Consider the following 19,049-nt stretch of genomic DNA (forward strand, 5'->3'; position numbering starts at 1 on the left):
TCTCTGTTTTTACAGTTTTCCCTATGTTTAATACGAATACAAGTCAGTTTCATTCAAAAAGTGCTCAAAGAAGGGCATCTCTTCTTTTAAGCAGATAGCCCTCAGGACCTTTGCCATAAAAATTCAACAGCTGAGCATGTACTAAAAGATAACATAGTATACAGATGTCCATTTTATAACTTTCAAATGAAGTGGTCGATTTAAATATCACATCTGGTGCTATAGCAATATATGTGACTTGGGTAAACAGCCAGTTGATATGGTCTAAGGAACAGGGTTTTTAGTTTTATTTTCTTTTCGTATAGCAAACTAGCTTGCCTATGCATATATGCAAGTCTAATTTATTTTTTACAAAAGGTTCATATTAAAATACATACACATATGACAAAGAAATGTATGCACATAAACTATAACTAATAAATCAATTGAGCAATATGTGAACATAGATGTTAATGGTTCAAGTGTAGCAGGGTATGACTGCAAACCCTATAGTGGTGCTGCAAACAAAAATTAGTGTCTGAATCAAAAGCAGGCATAAAAAATAGTATACAGTTTGTTCCCATATGACACAAAACAAAAAGTATGTAATCAGAAAAAATATCATGTAGACATTGATTTACCCAACTTATAAGCTTCGGTAAAGGCCTTATCATTCGCCTTAAATCTGTAGAATGATCAGCACCCTTCTGCTTTGGAAACAGCTCCAGAAAGACATCTTAACCTAATCCACACTACAGTAGAACATGTGCCTCTGAACCATTACCATCGAAACTGCAATTTCAGAGTCACTATGTACACTAATCTCGATATTAAAGCACTAGTAGCTCTATTTGCGATGTGCTACTGTAGATGAGTGTAGAGCACCATGGAATGGTGATATATAATATTAGGTTTATTTAGGAGGAAAAAAAAAAATTAGAAATGACCTATCCTGTATTCGAAATCTGGGCTTAAAGACTGCCATCCAGAAGTGCTTCTAATTACATCATGAAAGCATGCGTTGAGAAAAAAGAAAATTCCGTACATTCTTCCCCATTTAAAAGGCAGTTGCGGATGTGGTAACCTAATCGCCACCTGCTGGTGGTTAAGAATTATCGTCTACCACATTTTAGTTTGGGAACCACTTGGTTAGTTGGTTGAGGCTTTAGGTATTTATTTGAAATAGAAAATATCAGCGAATGACCGCCCCAGGATTTGCATTCTGGACTTCCCTATTGCCAGCCGAACGTGTTTCTAATTAAAACACGAAGCCAAGCGGTAAGGAAAGAGAAAATTAGTGACTTAGTACCTTATTTTATTTTGGCTGCAGACAGTTCCTATATGTAGCTAAGCGAATTTCCCGGTCAGTAGCATAAATCCCAACCTTCCTAGTGGACAGCGTGCTTCCACTCCTGTAAAATATTGCGATTTAAGAAGTCATCCACGATAGCTGATCAGTTTTGCAATTATATAAATAATAAATATTAAGAATGAAATGGAGAAATTAATGTAACGTTAGTACAAACAAGAAGATGCAACAAAAAGATCAATTAGGAGATCACTAAGGGTCCGGTATTGTACAGCTTGTACATATACGTAGCATGACATCTATGGGGTGTAGAAGAGGATATAAAGCTTGATAATGGTATATTCTCAAAACATGAACGGAAGCTACTGCACGGTACATTTGGTTTTAACAACATCGATTTGTAGTCTCAGCGTGACAGTTCTATAGACAATATCTGGACGACTTTGTCTGGAAGTTTGAAAGAAGGCCAAAGTGCGACTATACACATCATGTCAGTAGTTTGGATTACATTTCGAACAAAGGCAGCAGCTATCTGAAGGTTTAGAAATGCTCATTGTTAAATTAGACTTTTATATGCCCGTAGCACTTCAAAGATTTTGCTGCCTCCACATACCCATCTATAGTATAACACCTCTTTCTCATCATTCCCTCTCTTTCTCGGGCTTGGATTAACTGCACTATGTATTCCCTTCTAAAATCTGCAGTGAGAATTTTACTTTTGTGGAGCCTTTGCACTCTTTCTTTGAATCTTTAAGCACCTTTTTGTAACGCCGCCTTTATCTGATGCCCTAAGCACGTGCTTACTTTCCTTAATGGCTAATCCAACTGTGGTAGTGGTTTTGCACAAACAACCACGCCAGGATATGAAGAACTGATATCTTCTCTTACAGATGATGAGTTGGGTTCAGTTTATTTAATTATGGCGAAACATTCGAGGGCTACCTGTCTAAGAGAAGGGATGCCTTCGTGAAAGACTTTCTAAGGGAAATTGGACTGTATATAGGTTACACATATGGAAACCATGAAAACGCTTAGTTAGCAGCCAATCTGCTCGCCGGGATTCGAGTCCCGGCCCGAGTTTATTGGCTTTACCGCTCGGCCACTAGAGAGCCGTCTAGATGATGCGATATCTATGCTAATGACTCCCATCATCTGGTGGTAGTGACAGCGGGTGACATCCTAAGATGCATGCAATCTATTACTGGACATCCAATATGGCTAAAGACTTGGCTATAGTTTTCAGCGCCTAAAGACAACTGCAGATTTCATACACCCCTCTGTTTTCTAAGTATGGAAACTGTTTCATTCTAAAACTTCGTCAGTTTGGCATTTCCGTGACACTACGCCCAGGGACAGTTGTCCACCCTCGCCCGTCTCTAACTATAACACTGATATCACTACGAAACAATCTGATGGTGTTTTGATCGCTTTGCGGACTTTCATGCCTTCTCGTCGGAGGCAGTGTCTTCTGTAGTGTCGCAAACAAAAGATCTGAGTAGCTCCAGTAGAGTGACGAGCATAACTGGCGCCCGGGCAAAATACCTTTTTGGCGCCCCCCTTCCCGAAAAAAACACAGTGATATGATGAAAATCTTGTTTGGAGACCATTTGGCGCCCCTCTGCGACCGGCGCATCATACACCCCCTGTACGCCACTGAGTAGCTCAGCAATGGAGTTGTATGTGTGTGTATTTAATTTTGGCAAAGCACACTAGGGCTATCTGCCTAAGGGGAGGGATGCCTTCGTGGAGGACTTTCTAAGGGAAACTGGCTCGTATACACGTTACACATGGGGAAAACCACGAAAACACCCATGCAGCCAGCCCGTTCGCGGGATTCGAACCCCGGACCGAACTACCAGTGTTCAGCGACTTTACCGCTCGGCCGCTGGTGGGCAGCAATGGAGTTGAGCTTTAAGGATAGCAGCAGTCGCTGGCAAGAATAAACAGGGGAAGGGGGGTGTCATCCAGTTTTCTAGGACAATAGAGCAGCCGCTGCAATATTATATGAGGGGTTATCATCCCGGTTCAAGAATAAGATAACAGCTTTAATCTTCCGATATTTAGATTATCTAGCCATTCTGGAAGTCTAAATATCTAGATAAAGCAGAGATTACGCAATCGTCCCTCTAAGATCATTGAAAGGAAACAGTTTGCAAGTGCTCAAATTTTCGTTTGTGGAAGTGAAATGCTTGGTCGCTATATGAAGCTCCATACATCTGAAGAAGATTAATTCACTACTGACTGCAGTTGTGCTAATGTTCTTCTCCTCACGTGCATCTTTTCCAAGATTCTTCGCGAACAATAGTGCTACACTTCATGGTATACCAGTCGCTAGCTTGTTAAGGAGTGAAGATATAGCACCTGTCTTAGCGTAGGCATTCTGAAGGCTGTCGTATGCTCCAACTTAATATATGGTGTATGGTCTGGGGACTTTTGACAGCCCGTCGCTAGTGCCTTTCAATGCTTTCATAGCTGTAATCAGCCCTGCAAGAAGAATTGAACATAATTTCTCAGAAATTCGTGGACGATGTCGTACAGAGCATGAATATACAGTAGAGAGACTGCATCAAAATTAAGTAGGATTATATCCCCTAGTGATAATTGCGTTTGTGTTACCCTTATCATATGGGCATTCACCTTCTAATTTGAGTAGAATACAGATGTATTTCGAATCTGCTTTTGTATCCTTATCAGGTTCAATGTTCCTTCTAACCTTCTTCGGGAACATACAAGGACCTGACTCGGAACAGAGAGCTTACTAAAGCTATGTTCACTAATTGTGGTAAGTAGACAGGATACAGACGAAGGGTATACAAAACCCTTTATTTTTCTCTATATACAATAACTTCCGTACTTCGGAATACAATGACCCGCCACTCGGGGTCTAACGTAAAAGTATAAAAATAAAACTAAACTCTAATTTAACTTTAAGAATAATACACGTGGAAGATTGGCCTTATAATAACAGGAAGCGTATGTAGCACAGAGACTGTGAACACTACAATACGTTTAATTTATCAAGAGGATTAAAACCTCTGGCCTGGAAGGCAAACAGCAACTGCGTAACTTCTAAGGTAAGCGGCCTGCGTTGACTCACTGCTTCCTCCCCTTCGCTTGGCAAAAAGACCACACTTAAATACTTGGCGTTCGCCAGACAAACTTTGCATAAAAACCTTCACGCTTATAATTCTGGCCGGAAGTAGAAAATAAGAAGTGATAGTAAAGATTTAAAATAAAATAAACGTTAGTAAAACTTAAGATCCTTACATACTTCCCGCCAGAGTTAATTAGTTTGAAACTGAGGTCTAAAACGACCTTGTTGAAAACTTTTAGCTCTAGAATCTAACGCGAGGCCAATCTTTTACAAACATAACTTCGCTAGAAACTAGAAATTTAAAAGAAAGAAATTTGTTACAATAGCAGCTCCCAGGATATACAACAATCTTTTTTTCATCTGTACTGCATCTAAACAGGAGCTTTTATTCAATTCTGGTTCCTTCCAGAGATCTGGAAGGAAAACTAGTTTAATGAAATGTTACACAATGACATGGCAAGTAACATATACAATTATACTGCTCATTAACATTCTTATTTCATTCATGACTATTTTAATTATCTCTCCCCGTGCTCTCTGACATGTGTTGTAAAAGAACACCAAACACGAATGTGTTTCTGTCTACGTGTGCCACACTTCCTCCTACAATCAAAACACTAACGTGTTAAAATTCAACATAACGAGACCTCTTAACACACCCTAATTTCAACTCTAAACCCTGAGGTACTATTCTAAAAGTGGCTAACTCTAAAGTATAGCGTCAGAGAGCCTAACTACATCATTCAACCTTTAACACATATTCGCCATGATTTAATCTTTACAGTCACACCAATAACAAATTTTTAACATTACTTTCACTTTTACCATATCACGGTATTTCTTAACATTTAAAATAACAGAACATATCAACATGCCGTTAATTTTACAGATTTGAAAACATACATTAGTAGTACATTGTTAACTTCTCTTCTTTTCAAAGCAAGTGCCAATTCTTTCTACATTGAAATAATACATTTCAAAAAAAGTCTTTCAGACTAAAACTTCTCTCTTGCTAGAATGTTTTAAATAAAATTTATACAATAACTTTTTACAATATTTAAGTTTTTACACAACGCTATTATACATCAACTTTAGTTTTACGCACGAGTAATTGAAAAACATAATACGAAAATCGGTCACAACTCATTTCTCGCCCTTTTGGCGATAAAGGTAGACCTCGCATGAGGTAAAACTTCTTGAAATCTGCCACTTGCAGTAAGAATGAAAGATTAACTTAAGTTTGCAAAGTAACATAAAATTTTACTTATCTTTGTAATATTCGGACATCCTTTTCTGGGCCCAGTCTTTAAAGGTACTGCAGATAGTAGCTTGGTTTATCCTCCTTCTTGTACGGGCTCGCCCTTCAGTGCTTTCCTCTGGAAGCTTCCGTTTTTCACCAGTTCGGCCACCCTTGAACACCTTCCTTTTCTCCTCTGCTTGTGGTCTTGGCCGTTTCAAGGCAGCTGGTCTTGGCGGAACCGGGAAACTTCTGTCGTGATCCTGCTTGGACCTCGTTGTTGGCCGTTCAAATTTTCCTTGTACTTTTTCCTCCGCCGCTGATGGCCCTTCTGCAGTTCGGCGACTTTTGCTGCGGAGAGTTCTGTCGAATGAGTAGATCTTCCGTTTTACAGCCGGGTTATAGTTGCCGTCATTTCTCCTGGTCCTCTTCACATACGTCGTCCTTCTCCCTTCTTCATTCTGGGGGTGTTCGTGAACTCTGTTTTCTGGACGGTGAAACGGCTTCTTTTTCTTGTTACCTTCAATTTTTCCGCGGGGCAATTTTCTTTTCACTTGCTTCTGTCTCTCATTGGCTTGCCCTTGTACTTTTTCCACCTCTGGAACTTGTACCTGCGGTGTATGCCGTGCCGGATCCTGCAAAAGATCTGAAAAGTTTTGCATTTTATTACGATCGAAGTAGGGCTTGATTTGATCAATGTTTGCGGAACAGGTTGCACCATTTCTGGCTTTTAACACTACAACAGCGTGAGTTATTTTTTCTATAACATATGGTCCTTCAAATCGGGGAAAAAATTTGGCAGTTTTATCTTCTGCTGCTGAAGAAAGTGAATGCTTAATTTTTAAAACTTCATCCCCTACTTTATAAGTTACTCCCCGTCGTTTCAAATCATAATATAGCTTCTGTTTTCTTTGTGCTACTTCCGTATTCTTTTTTGCTTCTTTTATTAGTTTTTCTATATCACCCATTTTAAATTCTGGGGCTCTTTGTTGCACATAAAATAATTTATCTAACGGTGTTATAATCTTTCTGCCTAGAAATAACTCAGCAGGAGTTTTGCCCGTTGTATCATGTTTTGCGGTCCTAAGGGCGAAAGCAAATTCATTGACATAGTTATCCCAGCTTTTATGAAAATTTTTAACATAACTACGGATAATTTTCACTATATTTCTGTTGACCCGTTCCGCTATATTTGATTGCGGCCGATACGGGACCATTTTTAAATGACGTATGCCCAGTTTTTGGCACGTGTCTTCAAATATATTACTTACAAATTGAGGACCATTATCCGATATAACTTTTAGGGGCGCCCCGTATTTTAAAATATATTTATTTAAAATAGAATCAGTAACTAATTTCGCGGAGGCTCGTTTTAAGGGAACAATTTCGGTCCATTTACTAAAATGATCAACCATAACAAGGAGATAGCGACTTTTATTTAACTGACTTTTTGGGAAAGGGCCCAATAAATCGATGCCAATTATATCATTTGGAAATTCGGATTTAATACTATTTAGAAACCCGGCCGGGCGGAAATTAATATAATTAACTGCTTGACATGTTGGGCAGGACTGGACATACGCCCTTGTTAACTTTTGCAGTTCAGGAAAGTAGACTGCCTCGCGTACGCGTTGGATAGTTTTTCGAATACCAGCATGAGAAGCTAAAGGGCTGTCATGGAGCTCCTGCAGGATATTTAATCTAAGACTAGCTGGGATAACAGGTCGAAATTCGTTGTTGGAATTCGTAGTTTTTGTATAGAATAATAGACCATCTATTAGTTCGTAATGGTCCGCCCTATTTCTTATCGCCACAATATCTTGGTGGCTAAAATTTTCAGGATCCTTCAAATACTCATAAATACTTCCAAACTCAGGATCCTTACCCAGTTCGGTTATTACAGTTTCTCGGGAATTTATTGTACATGCTGTCAGCATTGCCATCTTTACGGTATTGCCTTGTTCGTCTATTTTAATCCTTGATAGGGCATCTGCTACGATATTTTCCTTTCCAGGGGTATGCTTGATTACCAGATTATATTCTTGCAGCTTGAGTGCCCATCTTATTAACCTTGGGGATAAATTTTTCCCTGAGTACAATCTAGTTACCGCCGCATGATCAGAGTATACTGTTATCGGCGCCTTTCCAAAATAGACTCGGAACTTTTGCACTGCTAACAGAACTGCAAGTGCCTCTCTCTCGGTCGCGGAATAGTTTCTTTGTGTTTGATTTAAAGTTCGGCTAAAAAATGCAACGGGCTGCTGATTTTGCGAAAGTACCGCTCCTACCGCATAATCCGAAGCATCCGCTGAAATTTCTAAATTCTCATCCTTTTCAGGAAATTTCAACACAGGGGCTTGCGTTAATGCTTGTTTTAATTTTTCGAAAGCACTATTGGCTTCGGCCGTCCACGAGAATCTTGCCTTTTTTCTTTTTAATTTTAACAATGGCTCCGCGATAGCCGCAAAATCTTTTATAAAGGACCTATAATATGAACAAAGTCCTAGAAAAGAAGAGAGCTTCTTTGCCGTGTTTGGAGTCGGATACTTTTGTACAGCGATTATTTTTGATTCATCTGTCTCGATCCCTTTTTGAGATATTTTGTAACCTAAATATTTTAATTCAGGGGCTGCAAATTTGCACTTTTCGACATTAACTTTTAGACCGGCCTCATTTAATAAAGAAAACGCCTGTCTTAAATCCTGTACATGTTGGTCCAGATTATCACTAGTAATAATGATATCGTCTAAATAGATAAATGTGGACTTTCCAAGAACAGGTCTTAACACAATGTCCATGCATCGCTGAAATGTTGCTGGGGCCCCTGAAAGGCCAAACGGCATACGCAAAAATGCATAAGTGCCAGACTTGGTTATAAAAGCAGTCTTAGGCACGTCCTCAGGCCTCACCCCTATTTGAAAATAACCAGTCGTTAAGTCTAAAGTCGTCATAAATTTGGTTGATTTTATGTTCCTTAAAATTTCTTCTATGATCGGTAACGGATATACCGGATATTTCGTTATGGAATTTAATTTACGGTAATCAATAGCGAATCTCCACCTTTTTGGATGCTCCAAAGGATAATCATTATTTTTCTTACATAAAACCACCGGGCTAGCATAACTACTTGAGATGGGCGTTATGATTTTTTTACGTAGCATATCGGTAATATGCCATTCTATAATTTTTCCTTATTCTTATCATACCGGTATGGTTTTTGACGAACTGGCAATGCATCTCCGGTGTCAATACTATGGTTAGTAACCTGAGTAAATCCTGGAATATCACTAAATAACGAAGCAAATTCACTTACCACTTGTCGGATTCTATCTTGCTCGTCATTAGGCAGGTGGTCAAGATTTACCATCGGCGGTTCAGCCTTTTCAGTACGAACTGGTCTCATTGTCAGCTTAAGGGACGCTTCATTAAAATCCAGTGTTGCTTGTCCGTCTGAAAGAAAATCTATCCCTAAGATTAAATGTGCTTGCAGATTCTTTACTATAAAAAACATCACCTTTATTTGTTCGTCCTTGATACGGATATACAAAGGTACTTTACCTACGCACTTACATTTTTCTCCTTGCGCCGCTAACACTGTTGTATTATCCGCATTATATATGCGGTATTTGCGAAAATACTTTCTAAAAAACTGTTCTGCCACACAGGAACACTGCGCGCCGGTATCCAGGAGTGCGGTGGCTGGGATATTATTCACCAAGACTTCAATCTTCGGAAGAGTCAAATTTTTCACCATTACTGTATTTAACTTGTAGGAAGAGGGATTTTCGTGGCCTTCGGATTTCCGCACCCTCTCGTCAGCAGAAATCCGTTTTAGTTTAAATTATTTTTCCTTTCCGTGCTTTCCTTCTTTTTCCCCTGGCCTTGAGACTTTTTTCCTGGGTTGCTATTGAACTGTCGACGTTCGCCGGCTGTTTTTGAATGCTCGGGCTTCCTTGCCAACTGATTCGCTTTTTCTCCGTTGTCGTATGCTTGAGCTTGCTGTAGTCTTGGCGTACCAAATTGGTTTCGCTGTTGATATTGGCGTCTTCTTTCGACGTCCGCCGTTCTTCTACTTCCAAACTGGATTGCTAGCTCAAATAACTTTTCCAGTGTAGTCGGATTTCTTAATTCAATAAAGTCTTGCACTTGGGGCAGTAACCTCGGCAAAATCACTTGAATTATTTCAGGATCCGGACGGTTTCCATACAAGAGCTTGAAAAAGTGAATTTTTCTTAAAATAAAGCTCGAGAGGTTTTCGATTCTTTGTTGATATATACTAAAAAGTTCCGTTTCTAATTTCGCACGATCTCTTACAACAGGGAAGGCTTTTAGTAGAACAGTCTTGAAATTCTCGTAACTATAGGTGGGACTTCCTGCTTGACCCAAGAGACTTCTGCCTATACATTTGAACCAGTTAAGCGCTTGGCCCCTCAAAGCGCTGGTAGCTAAGCTAACTTTTTGAAACTCGTGCACGGGGTAGAGCATGAAGTGGTCATCCGATTTTTCCAAAAAACTGGTTACCGGTGAGTTTCCGTTAAACGTTGCTTCTGGTTTCATCGAAGCGCGCATGGTCTGGACGATGTAACGGAATCCTTCCAGGGCGGCAGCTGGCATTTCTGGATACTGAGCCGTTTCTGCAGGCAGCACAGGTTCTTCTTGAAACTCGGCCATGGTTATTCTTCTTCGTTGGGCGCCACTATCAGGTTCAATGTTCCTTCTAACCTTCTTCGGGAACATACAAGGACCTGACTCGGAACAGAGAGCTTACTAAAGATATGTTCACTAATTGTGGTAAGTAGACAGGATACAGACGAAGGGTATACAAAACCCTTTATTTTTCTCTATATACAATAACTTCCGTACTTCGGAATACAATGACCCGCCACTCGGGGTCTAACGTAAAAGTATAAAAATAAAACTAAACTCTAATTTAACTTTAGAATAATACACGTGGAAGATTGGCCTTATAATAACAGGAAGCGTATGTAGCACAGAGACTGTGAACACTACAATACGTTTAATTTATCAAGAGGATTAAAACCTCTGGCCTGGAAGGCAAACAGCAACTGCGTAACTTCTAAGGTAAGCGGCCTGCGTTGACTCACTGCTTCCTCCCCTTCGCTTGGCAAAAAGGCCACACTTAAATACTTGGCGTTCGCCAGACAAACTTTGCATAAAAACCTTCACGCTTATAATTCTGGCCGGAAGTAGAAAATAAGAAGTGATAGTAAAGATTTAAAATAAAATAAACGTTAGTAAAACTTAAGATCCTTACATCCTTTGCATTCCTTTCTTAGTCAGGGTTGTCACATTTCTCACTGTCTAATACGTTGACGATGTTATACTATGCTTTGCACCATTCTAATTACTGCTTGCACATGAGACATAACATGCGAAAATCTGTCTGTCTCAACCAATATACACCAATACCTGACAAAGAATCCAAGCACGATATTTCAGTAGGATAATGAACGCCACTCATAGCTTATTGCCCAAAACTGGATACGTCATTTACTGACATTTACACAACCTACCTGCTCCAAAAATATGTCCCTTGTTGAGCATAAACCTACCAGGAAATTTGGTGAATACTGTTAGTTCGAATGGTTTGAAATTCCAGCGAACGGACTGGTCGCATTTGAGTTTTTGATGTTTTCTCTTGCGCAATGTGAATGCCAGCTAGTTTTCTTCGAAAAGTCCATCATGAAGCCATCAAGAATCTTTGCTCTTCTTAGACAAATAGCCCTCAAGTGCTTTTCTAAAATCAAACAAACCAAATCGAACCTTTAAAAAGTGCTCCACTAAAGCATCCCTGTTCTTAGGCAGAAAGCCCTTGCGTGCTTTGCAGTGATCAAAATAATGTGACTTAAGCTCTATCTGGCCTGCGTAGGCTCAGTGCTTCGATGTCCTCAATATGAAACACATTATATAGCAAGTGTGGAATGTTTGCCATAGGATTATACGAGTGCCTGTTCAATTTTATGCCTCAATGCATTGTGGTCAGTACTTAATTTCTAAAAGAAGAAGGACTATGAAAGGTCGTCAACAAAGATAAAAATAAAGAAAAAATAAAAAGAAAATGTAAATTAATAAATAAAATTAGATAATTCAATTTAATTAATGAAAATAGTTCAGTAGAAAATTGAAATACCGGAGCTCATCTTAATTTAGACTCCAACAGGAATTATACTTTTGCTCAAATAGTGAAAAGTACTGGGACTGGATTTTAGGTGGATTAAAGACGTGACTATGACTTGAGATCGTACTGAAGATGATTGCACTGCATGCATATCCTTCTTTAATTGACCTGCTGCTCTGTTTTGATGAGCAGATCTCAAAACAAGAGAATCGATAAACATGAGTTAAGTTCAGAATCCAGAAAGCAAACGGAATTAAGATTTTTTATGAAGAGCATTGCTTATAGATTATAGGTTACATAATATCATGATAATTCGACATGATATTATGTGGTCAACAGGTTAGCGTAATAAGGTGTTTATTACGCTAACCTGTTGACTCAACTTGTACTAGGCCCAACAGCGGCCGAGAGGTAAATCCGCTGAATGCTAGTAATTCGCTCAGAGTTTTATCTTGACGAATAGGCTGGCTCCAGAGGAGATTTTGTTGTTTTCCTCATGTATAAAGTGAATCAGAGCCAGTTTTCCTTATATTGTTCCTTTGAAAAGGCATATCTTCTCTTAGACAGATAGTTCTCACATTTTTTGACGTAATAATCCAATACAATTCCTATTAACTATAAAACTGTGTAGCAAACTCAGCAGTAAAATTCCGCTATGCATAAAAAACGCTGCAGCACACAAGACTAAAATTTGCCAGATTGCTGTTCCAGGAATAATAATTTCAGCTTATACCCTATGCACAATGTTCACTAGACCTTGTCATCATTCTTTTTTGTTTCAAAAACAGAAGAAGTATTTGTATATTTCATACTGCAGTCTGATGATGATTTGAATGATGTTCAGGAATGATCTGAAGGCTGTGATAACAAATATTTTTATATTGGAATTCAATGCGTAATTGATTGCTATACTAAATGCATTTAAGTCTACACAGGAAACTGAGAATGGAATTTTAGACATTTATCTTCTACAAATTTATTATGCTTACTGAATATCTCTATATATGGAATAAAATTAAGCAGAGAGAAGGAATATTTCACAAATGGCATGACATGACAAAACTAAAATGTACATAGGCTGTACAATGAAATTTTCTACCATTATGAAGATGTAAGACACAGAGCTCTTAAGTTGTCTGAATAATTTAAAAATAATACACTTGTTATGAATCCAGGTACACATTGAAATTTAAAATGGAAGTTAGATTTTGAATGTTGATCATAAGTTTCAAGGCTATTAAGTTAAACTGCAGAAAACTTTTCAAAAGAGAAAGTAAAAACTGAAAACAACAAATTACAGAATTAATGTATTCACAAAAAAAAAAAAAAAAAAAAAAAAAAAAAAAAAAAATCACAGGAGTTCACCAGACTAGCCAGTTAAAAAAAATAATAATTGAACTAAGGAAGTAGCTGTTATTTTGGAAACAAATGAACAAAAACTTTTCATTTGAATAATTATAAAAAAATATAGAGAGATTTTAAATCATTAGTGAAAAGATTATTAAAAATGCCAGTGTGGTAACTGTATTAGAAATCTCAGCTTTTCTACATATGAATCCATTAGTAACTTTAAATAAATAAATAAAGGTAATGCAAGACATTCTGATGGTTCTGATGAAGTCATACATGTGTGCTGATTCATTGCAGTTAGCAATATTTCTTGAAATGTGTTGGTCCTGAAATCAGTTTCTCATGTATTTCAAGGTTTTGAAAAGAAGTAAAAAAAGTATCAAATTGGTTAAAATTTATTGAAAGGGGTTAAAACAAAAAGAGTGGCATTTATCTCATGTACATATTTTAATTCTTTTAGAACTTGTATTTTAGAACCATCAAAAATTGTTTTCAGATTTTTTCATTAAATAGCTTCACAAAACTCTGACGACTGGAAGTATTAAATTATATTGCTTGTATTATTTGTTACTGTACTAAAAATGGTCTGCCTTAATAGATGTTGTGTATTATTTATTTTTAGATTATTATATTAGATTAAGTTTATTCTTATAGGAAAAAAAAAGTAATAATGTATATATGTGCAAGATAAGTTGATAAAAAGCTTAATTTTTTTGATTGTTTACTTAAAACATCCAACAGAAGTCATACACTTAAAATTTATATGTATAAATTGATTCACATATTTGCATTAAACTGAATATTTTTAAATACATTATCTTAGAATAATAATGTACTTATGTACAATTTACTAATATTTTACTCTATATACATACAAATATATTGCATTATTTCAGACTTCCATATTTAGATATTTGGATAAAAAAGGCCAAGCATTTTTGGATGTCATATCTGTAAATAGTATAAAGCAAAACTCTTACAGGAAAAAAAAAAAAAAAAAAAAAGGGAAAAGAAAAGGACATTTGAAGTACAGTTCTTATACTAGAAATTAGGTGCTTTGATCCTATAAGTTCTTTTGATAAATTTAATGACAAGACATAGTGCTGCCATTTATTTCTTAAATAGAATATATAAATATGTCATCTATAACTTGAATATAATATATATATATTAATATATAAATATGCTTGAATATAATGTATAATTATTTTCAGGAAAATATTCATAACATTATAATTTTTCTAACAAAAATAATCATCTGTATCATACTTCAATACCATAAAATATATTTGGAGGTAAAATGACTTTCCTGTATAAAGTTTTATTTTTGAGCTTATGAGGGCAGGATATGATAATAAAACAAATACTGCATAAGTCATTTGGAAGCGATTATTTTTTCTATATTCAGAGTGTGTAATCAGTCACATATATTTATAAAAAATACCTTAGAATTATATTTATTATAATTTTGTACATATCCCCCCTCCTTCTTTTCAATATTAAATATAAGAGAGTCGATTGTGTTTTTAATAAATCATCAGGTACACTATCAAAAGGTAAAATATTTTCACGTCTTTATATTAAAATTTGAGTTCTAAGAGTTTAAAACAAACCCACACACAAAAGTTTGCTGTAGAAACCAAAATTATGATAAAAAATTTCTAAACTTATTTTTAAGGAGCTGGGTAGTTTGTTTACATTCTTTTTCAGCAAGACAATTTTCGAGACCAGACTCAAAAATGTATGTATGCATGTATATCTGTGCACACACACACAAACGTATGTACACACACATATATGCTACATGAACACCTACATCCGTACATACAAGCATATGCAAATACATTTTTGAATTAATCTCCTCAACACACTCTTTATGTATATAAATGCTTCTGTATGCAATTTTATAGAAATATTTAGCTACGCATGACAGAAAAATTACACAAGGTTTTAAGACGATTTTTCAATTTCGTTTCATAAGAATATGATTTTGCTGCTTGCATGCATGATTTATTTAAATCTGTTGATAAGAATTTCAAGAAATTTTGATTATTTGTGTAAACTCCGCATCAGTATAAAATGATCAAACATTAGCAATTTAAAACAAGAATAATATTCAGATATATTCATAGTTCTTTATTTTATATAATGTTTTAGATATCTATCAAAGAATGATAGTAATTAGTCATAAAACGAAATAAAAAATAACTTTTTCTTGACATTCTAGCACTACACGGAAAAGCAATTCACCCTTCCGATATCAACACAAATAATGTAAACAAACATCTCTTTACGATTGGTCGGAATGCGCAGAAATCACGAAAGTGTCTCTGCGCAACTAGTCGTACGTTTAGCATTTTTACCATGTTTCAGCTAAACGTCCGACGTCGTATGGGTAGGCAAAAAGCTGCCTATCGATAGTAAAAGGACAGTTTGGGCCATCCGAAAAAGCGGCGACCTCCAGCCGATGTAAGCAAACATCGTGCACTTCCGTTGGCGTTCCTCAGAAAACCATTCTAACTTCCCTACTCCCCGATGAAAATAATAGAATCGCCTCTCTCATAGGCTGCCGTTTTGAGATGTAGACGCTAGTATCAGACGAGGGAGAAAACGGTGGACATATCCATTTTTGAGAGACAACTACTTACGGTGAGATTTTTAAAACAACATATAATATGGCTGAGGCAGGCAGTAGTTCTCAACAGATTCCCTATAATGAAGATTATGAATCAGACTTTGAATATGATGCTGAAGTAGGCGAGAAACGGAAAGCAAGGTATGACTTAGCTATCAAGGCTCCAGAAACTAAACTTTTTAAGCCAAACCGACAAGCGTTCCATGATGAATGTAGTAGGGAACAAGGCAGAATACAGCAGAAAGCATTCCTTGCTTTAGATGCATATTCAAGGCATAAAAAATTAATAAACGATTATGTATTGTGCTACCGTGGGACAACTTCAGAATTAAAGAGAGATACGAGTCATTATAAAACAGATCACGATATTATTAAAGAAAATCATCGCTTTTTATGGGAAGATGATGATGAAACCCATACTTGGGGAGAAAAGTTAGCAAAAAAGTATTATGATCGGTTATTCAGAGAATACTGCTTATGTGATCTCAGCTATTATAGAAAGCAAAGAATAGGTTTGAGATGGAGGACAGAAAAGGAACTAGTTATTGGAAAAGGACAGTTCTTTTGTGGTAGTGTTCACTGTAATGAAAACGATAATTTGAACAGTTGGGAAGTTCTTTTTGGATATGTTGAACACGGTGAGAGAAAAAGTGCTCTAGTCAAGCTTCGTTTGTGTGAAAAGTGTTCGTATAAACTAAATTATGGATACAAAGGTAAAGCAGTATTAAAAAAGAAACGTCAAGCAAAACCAGAAGAGACCCGAAAAGAAGAAACAAAGGATAGCATTGATTCTTCAATAGTAACTGAAAATGTAGTGAAACAAAATACTGATGAAACTGAAGTCAAAGAAAGTGATGTATGGAAGCAACCAGTTAGGGAAGAAATTGATCAGTCAAAAGAAGATGCATTTGAAGAATTTTTGGAAGAGTTATTACTATGATTTTTTTTAAATATATATATATATATATTTAAAAAAAATCATAGTAAAAATCATAGTATTTAAAAAAAATCATCATGTATGAGTTCCGTAAGTATAATTTTCAAGAAAGTCGTGTACTAACTGTATTTTTTTTTCAGTCTTCCTAATGAGTTTGATGTGTATTTTAGAAAATCCATTTTTCTGTGCTTATTTCTTCATGCAATTAAAACTTTAAGACACTATTACTTATTTAAGATAATATTAACAGTATTTGAATAAATATATAACTTTCTGGAATGGAAAGTGCGTATAACATGAATATGTACAAACTATGTTTAGTTTTACAAATAGGCTAAAGTTTATAATAAATTCAAGTTCCTTCCCCAAATGAGTGATGATAAAATGAGATATCATCATAGTTGACTTTTGTACTGAAATTTGTGAATATATCATAATAATTACCTTTAAAAACAATCAGATATATTCTTAAACATTTATGTTTTTCGTTAATAATAAATAAAAGCATGTCATTAGAAAATAATTACATGTATTTTGACAGCAATATAGAATTCAGAAGTAGACGGGGGGGGATGTAGATTTTGAATAACATTTTTATCGATTTCTAAGGTGATCAGACATAAAGCTGGAAGGAGCAAGAATCATATTTATAATGAAATCAATAGAGAAAATGAATCACTTTATTAGTCACTAATAACAATAATAATGATGTAAAAAAAGTTAAGATGTTAGAATTTTCAAAGTTTGGCAAGAACTGAATTGGTATTATTGCCATTAACTAAAGAAGGTAAATTTTTATGTGTATGAAAGTTTAGTCAAATCCAGTTCGCCAACTGAATCTTAGTGAATAATTTTTGTGGAACAGAAGTGAAAATTGAGTTACCAGCTGCCAAAGATTTCTTTATTTCACCTGTTTCAATATGTAATTTGTTTTCTTTGATGTAGAATTTTAACTCTCTTTTAGTTTGGCCTGTATATATCAAATTACACTGACAAAATATGATATAAAGTGTTTAAGAATTAAAATCGTTGCTTAGATCTTTAAAAATCAAACAATCAGTTCTACTGATAACTGAAAAAGTGATATGAAAATTGAAATTGTAGAGAATCTGTGCAATTTTGTAACTAATAAACATATACTTCTGTAAATAATCATAATATTCCATTTGATCCTATCTCAATTACATAATTGTGAACAATATTATAATAGCGTTCAAAAACTTTTAAGTTTATTTTAAATGAATAAGCTTTGCATTTTATCAGCAAAACAAAATATTCTTATCAGATCCACATCAATGTAAACATTTCAATTGTTCTGTTTCCTGTACTCAGTAAGTAAAAATATTTATAGTTATCTAAGTGATAATAATAGTAATCATCGAGTTATAATTTTTCATTTGTAACAAAATAGCTATTATCTGTCTCGTTTTTAAACATCTATAGCAATAAGTATTATTAATTTTGTAGCAAGTTTTTGCAGTTGCATTATATATTAGAAGTAGTTATTTTGGTAATGCGATGACTTAAATATTTGGCTGTGTTTTTTTAAGTGCAGTTGATTAGTTTGGGTTTTGTTTTACTCCTTTCTTTGCATGCAAATTTAATTAAACTAACAACTTATATAGGTAAGATTATTGGAACCTAATATTTATTAGATCGTAATTTAAGAGTTGTATTATCTTATGGGGTAAATTATACTAAGGATCTTTATCTATTAACTAACAAGTAATCTTGATCTTTACATATATTTATTTACATGCTTCACTGGCATACATATACAAGGTTTCACCAACTTTTTGTATCAATAGCAGAATTATTAATAAGTTTTGACGTTTTATTATGTTGCATAGTAAAAATAATAAATGGTGTTCAAAACCTCAGCCATGCACAGTAGCAGAACATCTTCTACAGAACAGATTTGAGAAACAACAAATATGATTTCAACGTGATGGGAAGTTCAAGTATAGTAAAGGTCCAAATGCCTTTAAGTCTTTGAAATCCAGACCCTTCGCTAAGCGGTATCCTCAAAATACCAGAACCGCCCGAAATACTTTTCCAGTTTCCCAGCAATTTCCTCCCCTCCCCATCCATTAACGCAGAAAAGAGGTGTGAAGATTTCCAATGCATCCTTTGTACTTTCTAACAAAGATTCCATTAGCCTTTGACACCGTTCTTTATAAAACTATTCTAAAGGTCAGCTCGATAAGCCTTTCCTGCTTTGTTATGATCACTACTGAGATTTTGTTTATTTCTGTTATTTTTATAGGAAGGAATAAATTGTTTAAAAATAAATATAATCCTTAAATTTTTAAACTGCTCTTTTATTGCTGTTTAAAGCTTAAAAGCACACTGTACCACAAAAGAATCAA

At 35.6% G+C, this 19,049-nt stretch overlaps 1 protein-coding gene across 2 annotated transcripts in view; it reads left to right on the forward strand.

The window, feature by feature from the left end:
- Window positions 1–15,507: 15,507 nt before the first annotated feature.
- Window positions 15,508–19,049, forward strand: part of LOC118203771 (protein FRA10AC1 homolog) — a 46,684-nt gene continuing 43,142 nt past the window's right edge. For both annotated transcript variants that reach the window (XM_085826644.1, XM_085826645.1), the window contains exon 1: window positions 15,508–16,770. In XM_085826644.1, the coding sequence (XP_085682770.1) occupies window positions 15,784–16,683 (900 nt within the window). In that variant the 5' untranslated portion in view covers window positions 15,508–15,783 and the 3' untranslated portion in view covers window positions 16,684–16,770. The remainder of the gene's footprint in view (window positions 16,771–19,049) is intronic.

Source organism: Stegodyphus dumicola, chromosome 11 (genome assembly GCF_044657685.1).
Source record: "Stegodyphus dumicola isolate Sdum_Otavi_A_Nest chromosome 11, ASM4465768v1".
NCBI lineage: Eukaryota > Metazoa > Arthropoda > Arachnida > Araneae > Eresidae > Stegodyphus > Stegodyphus dumicola.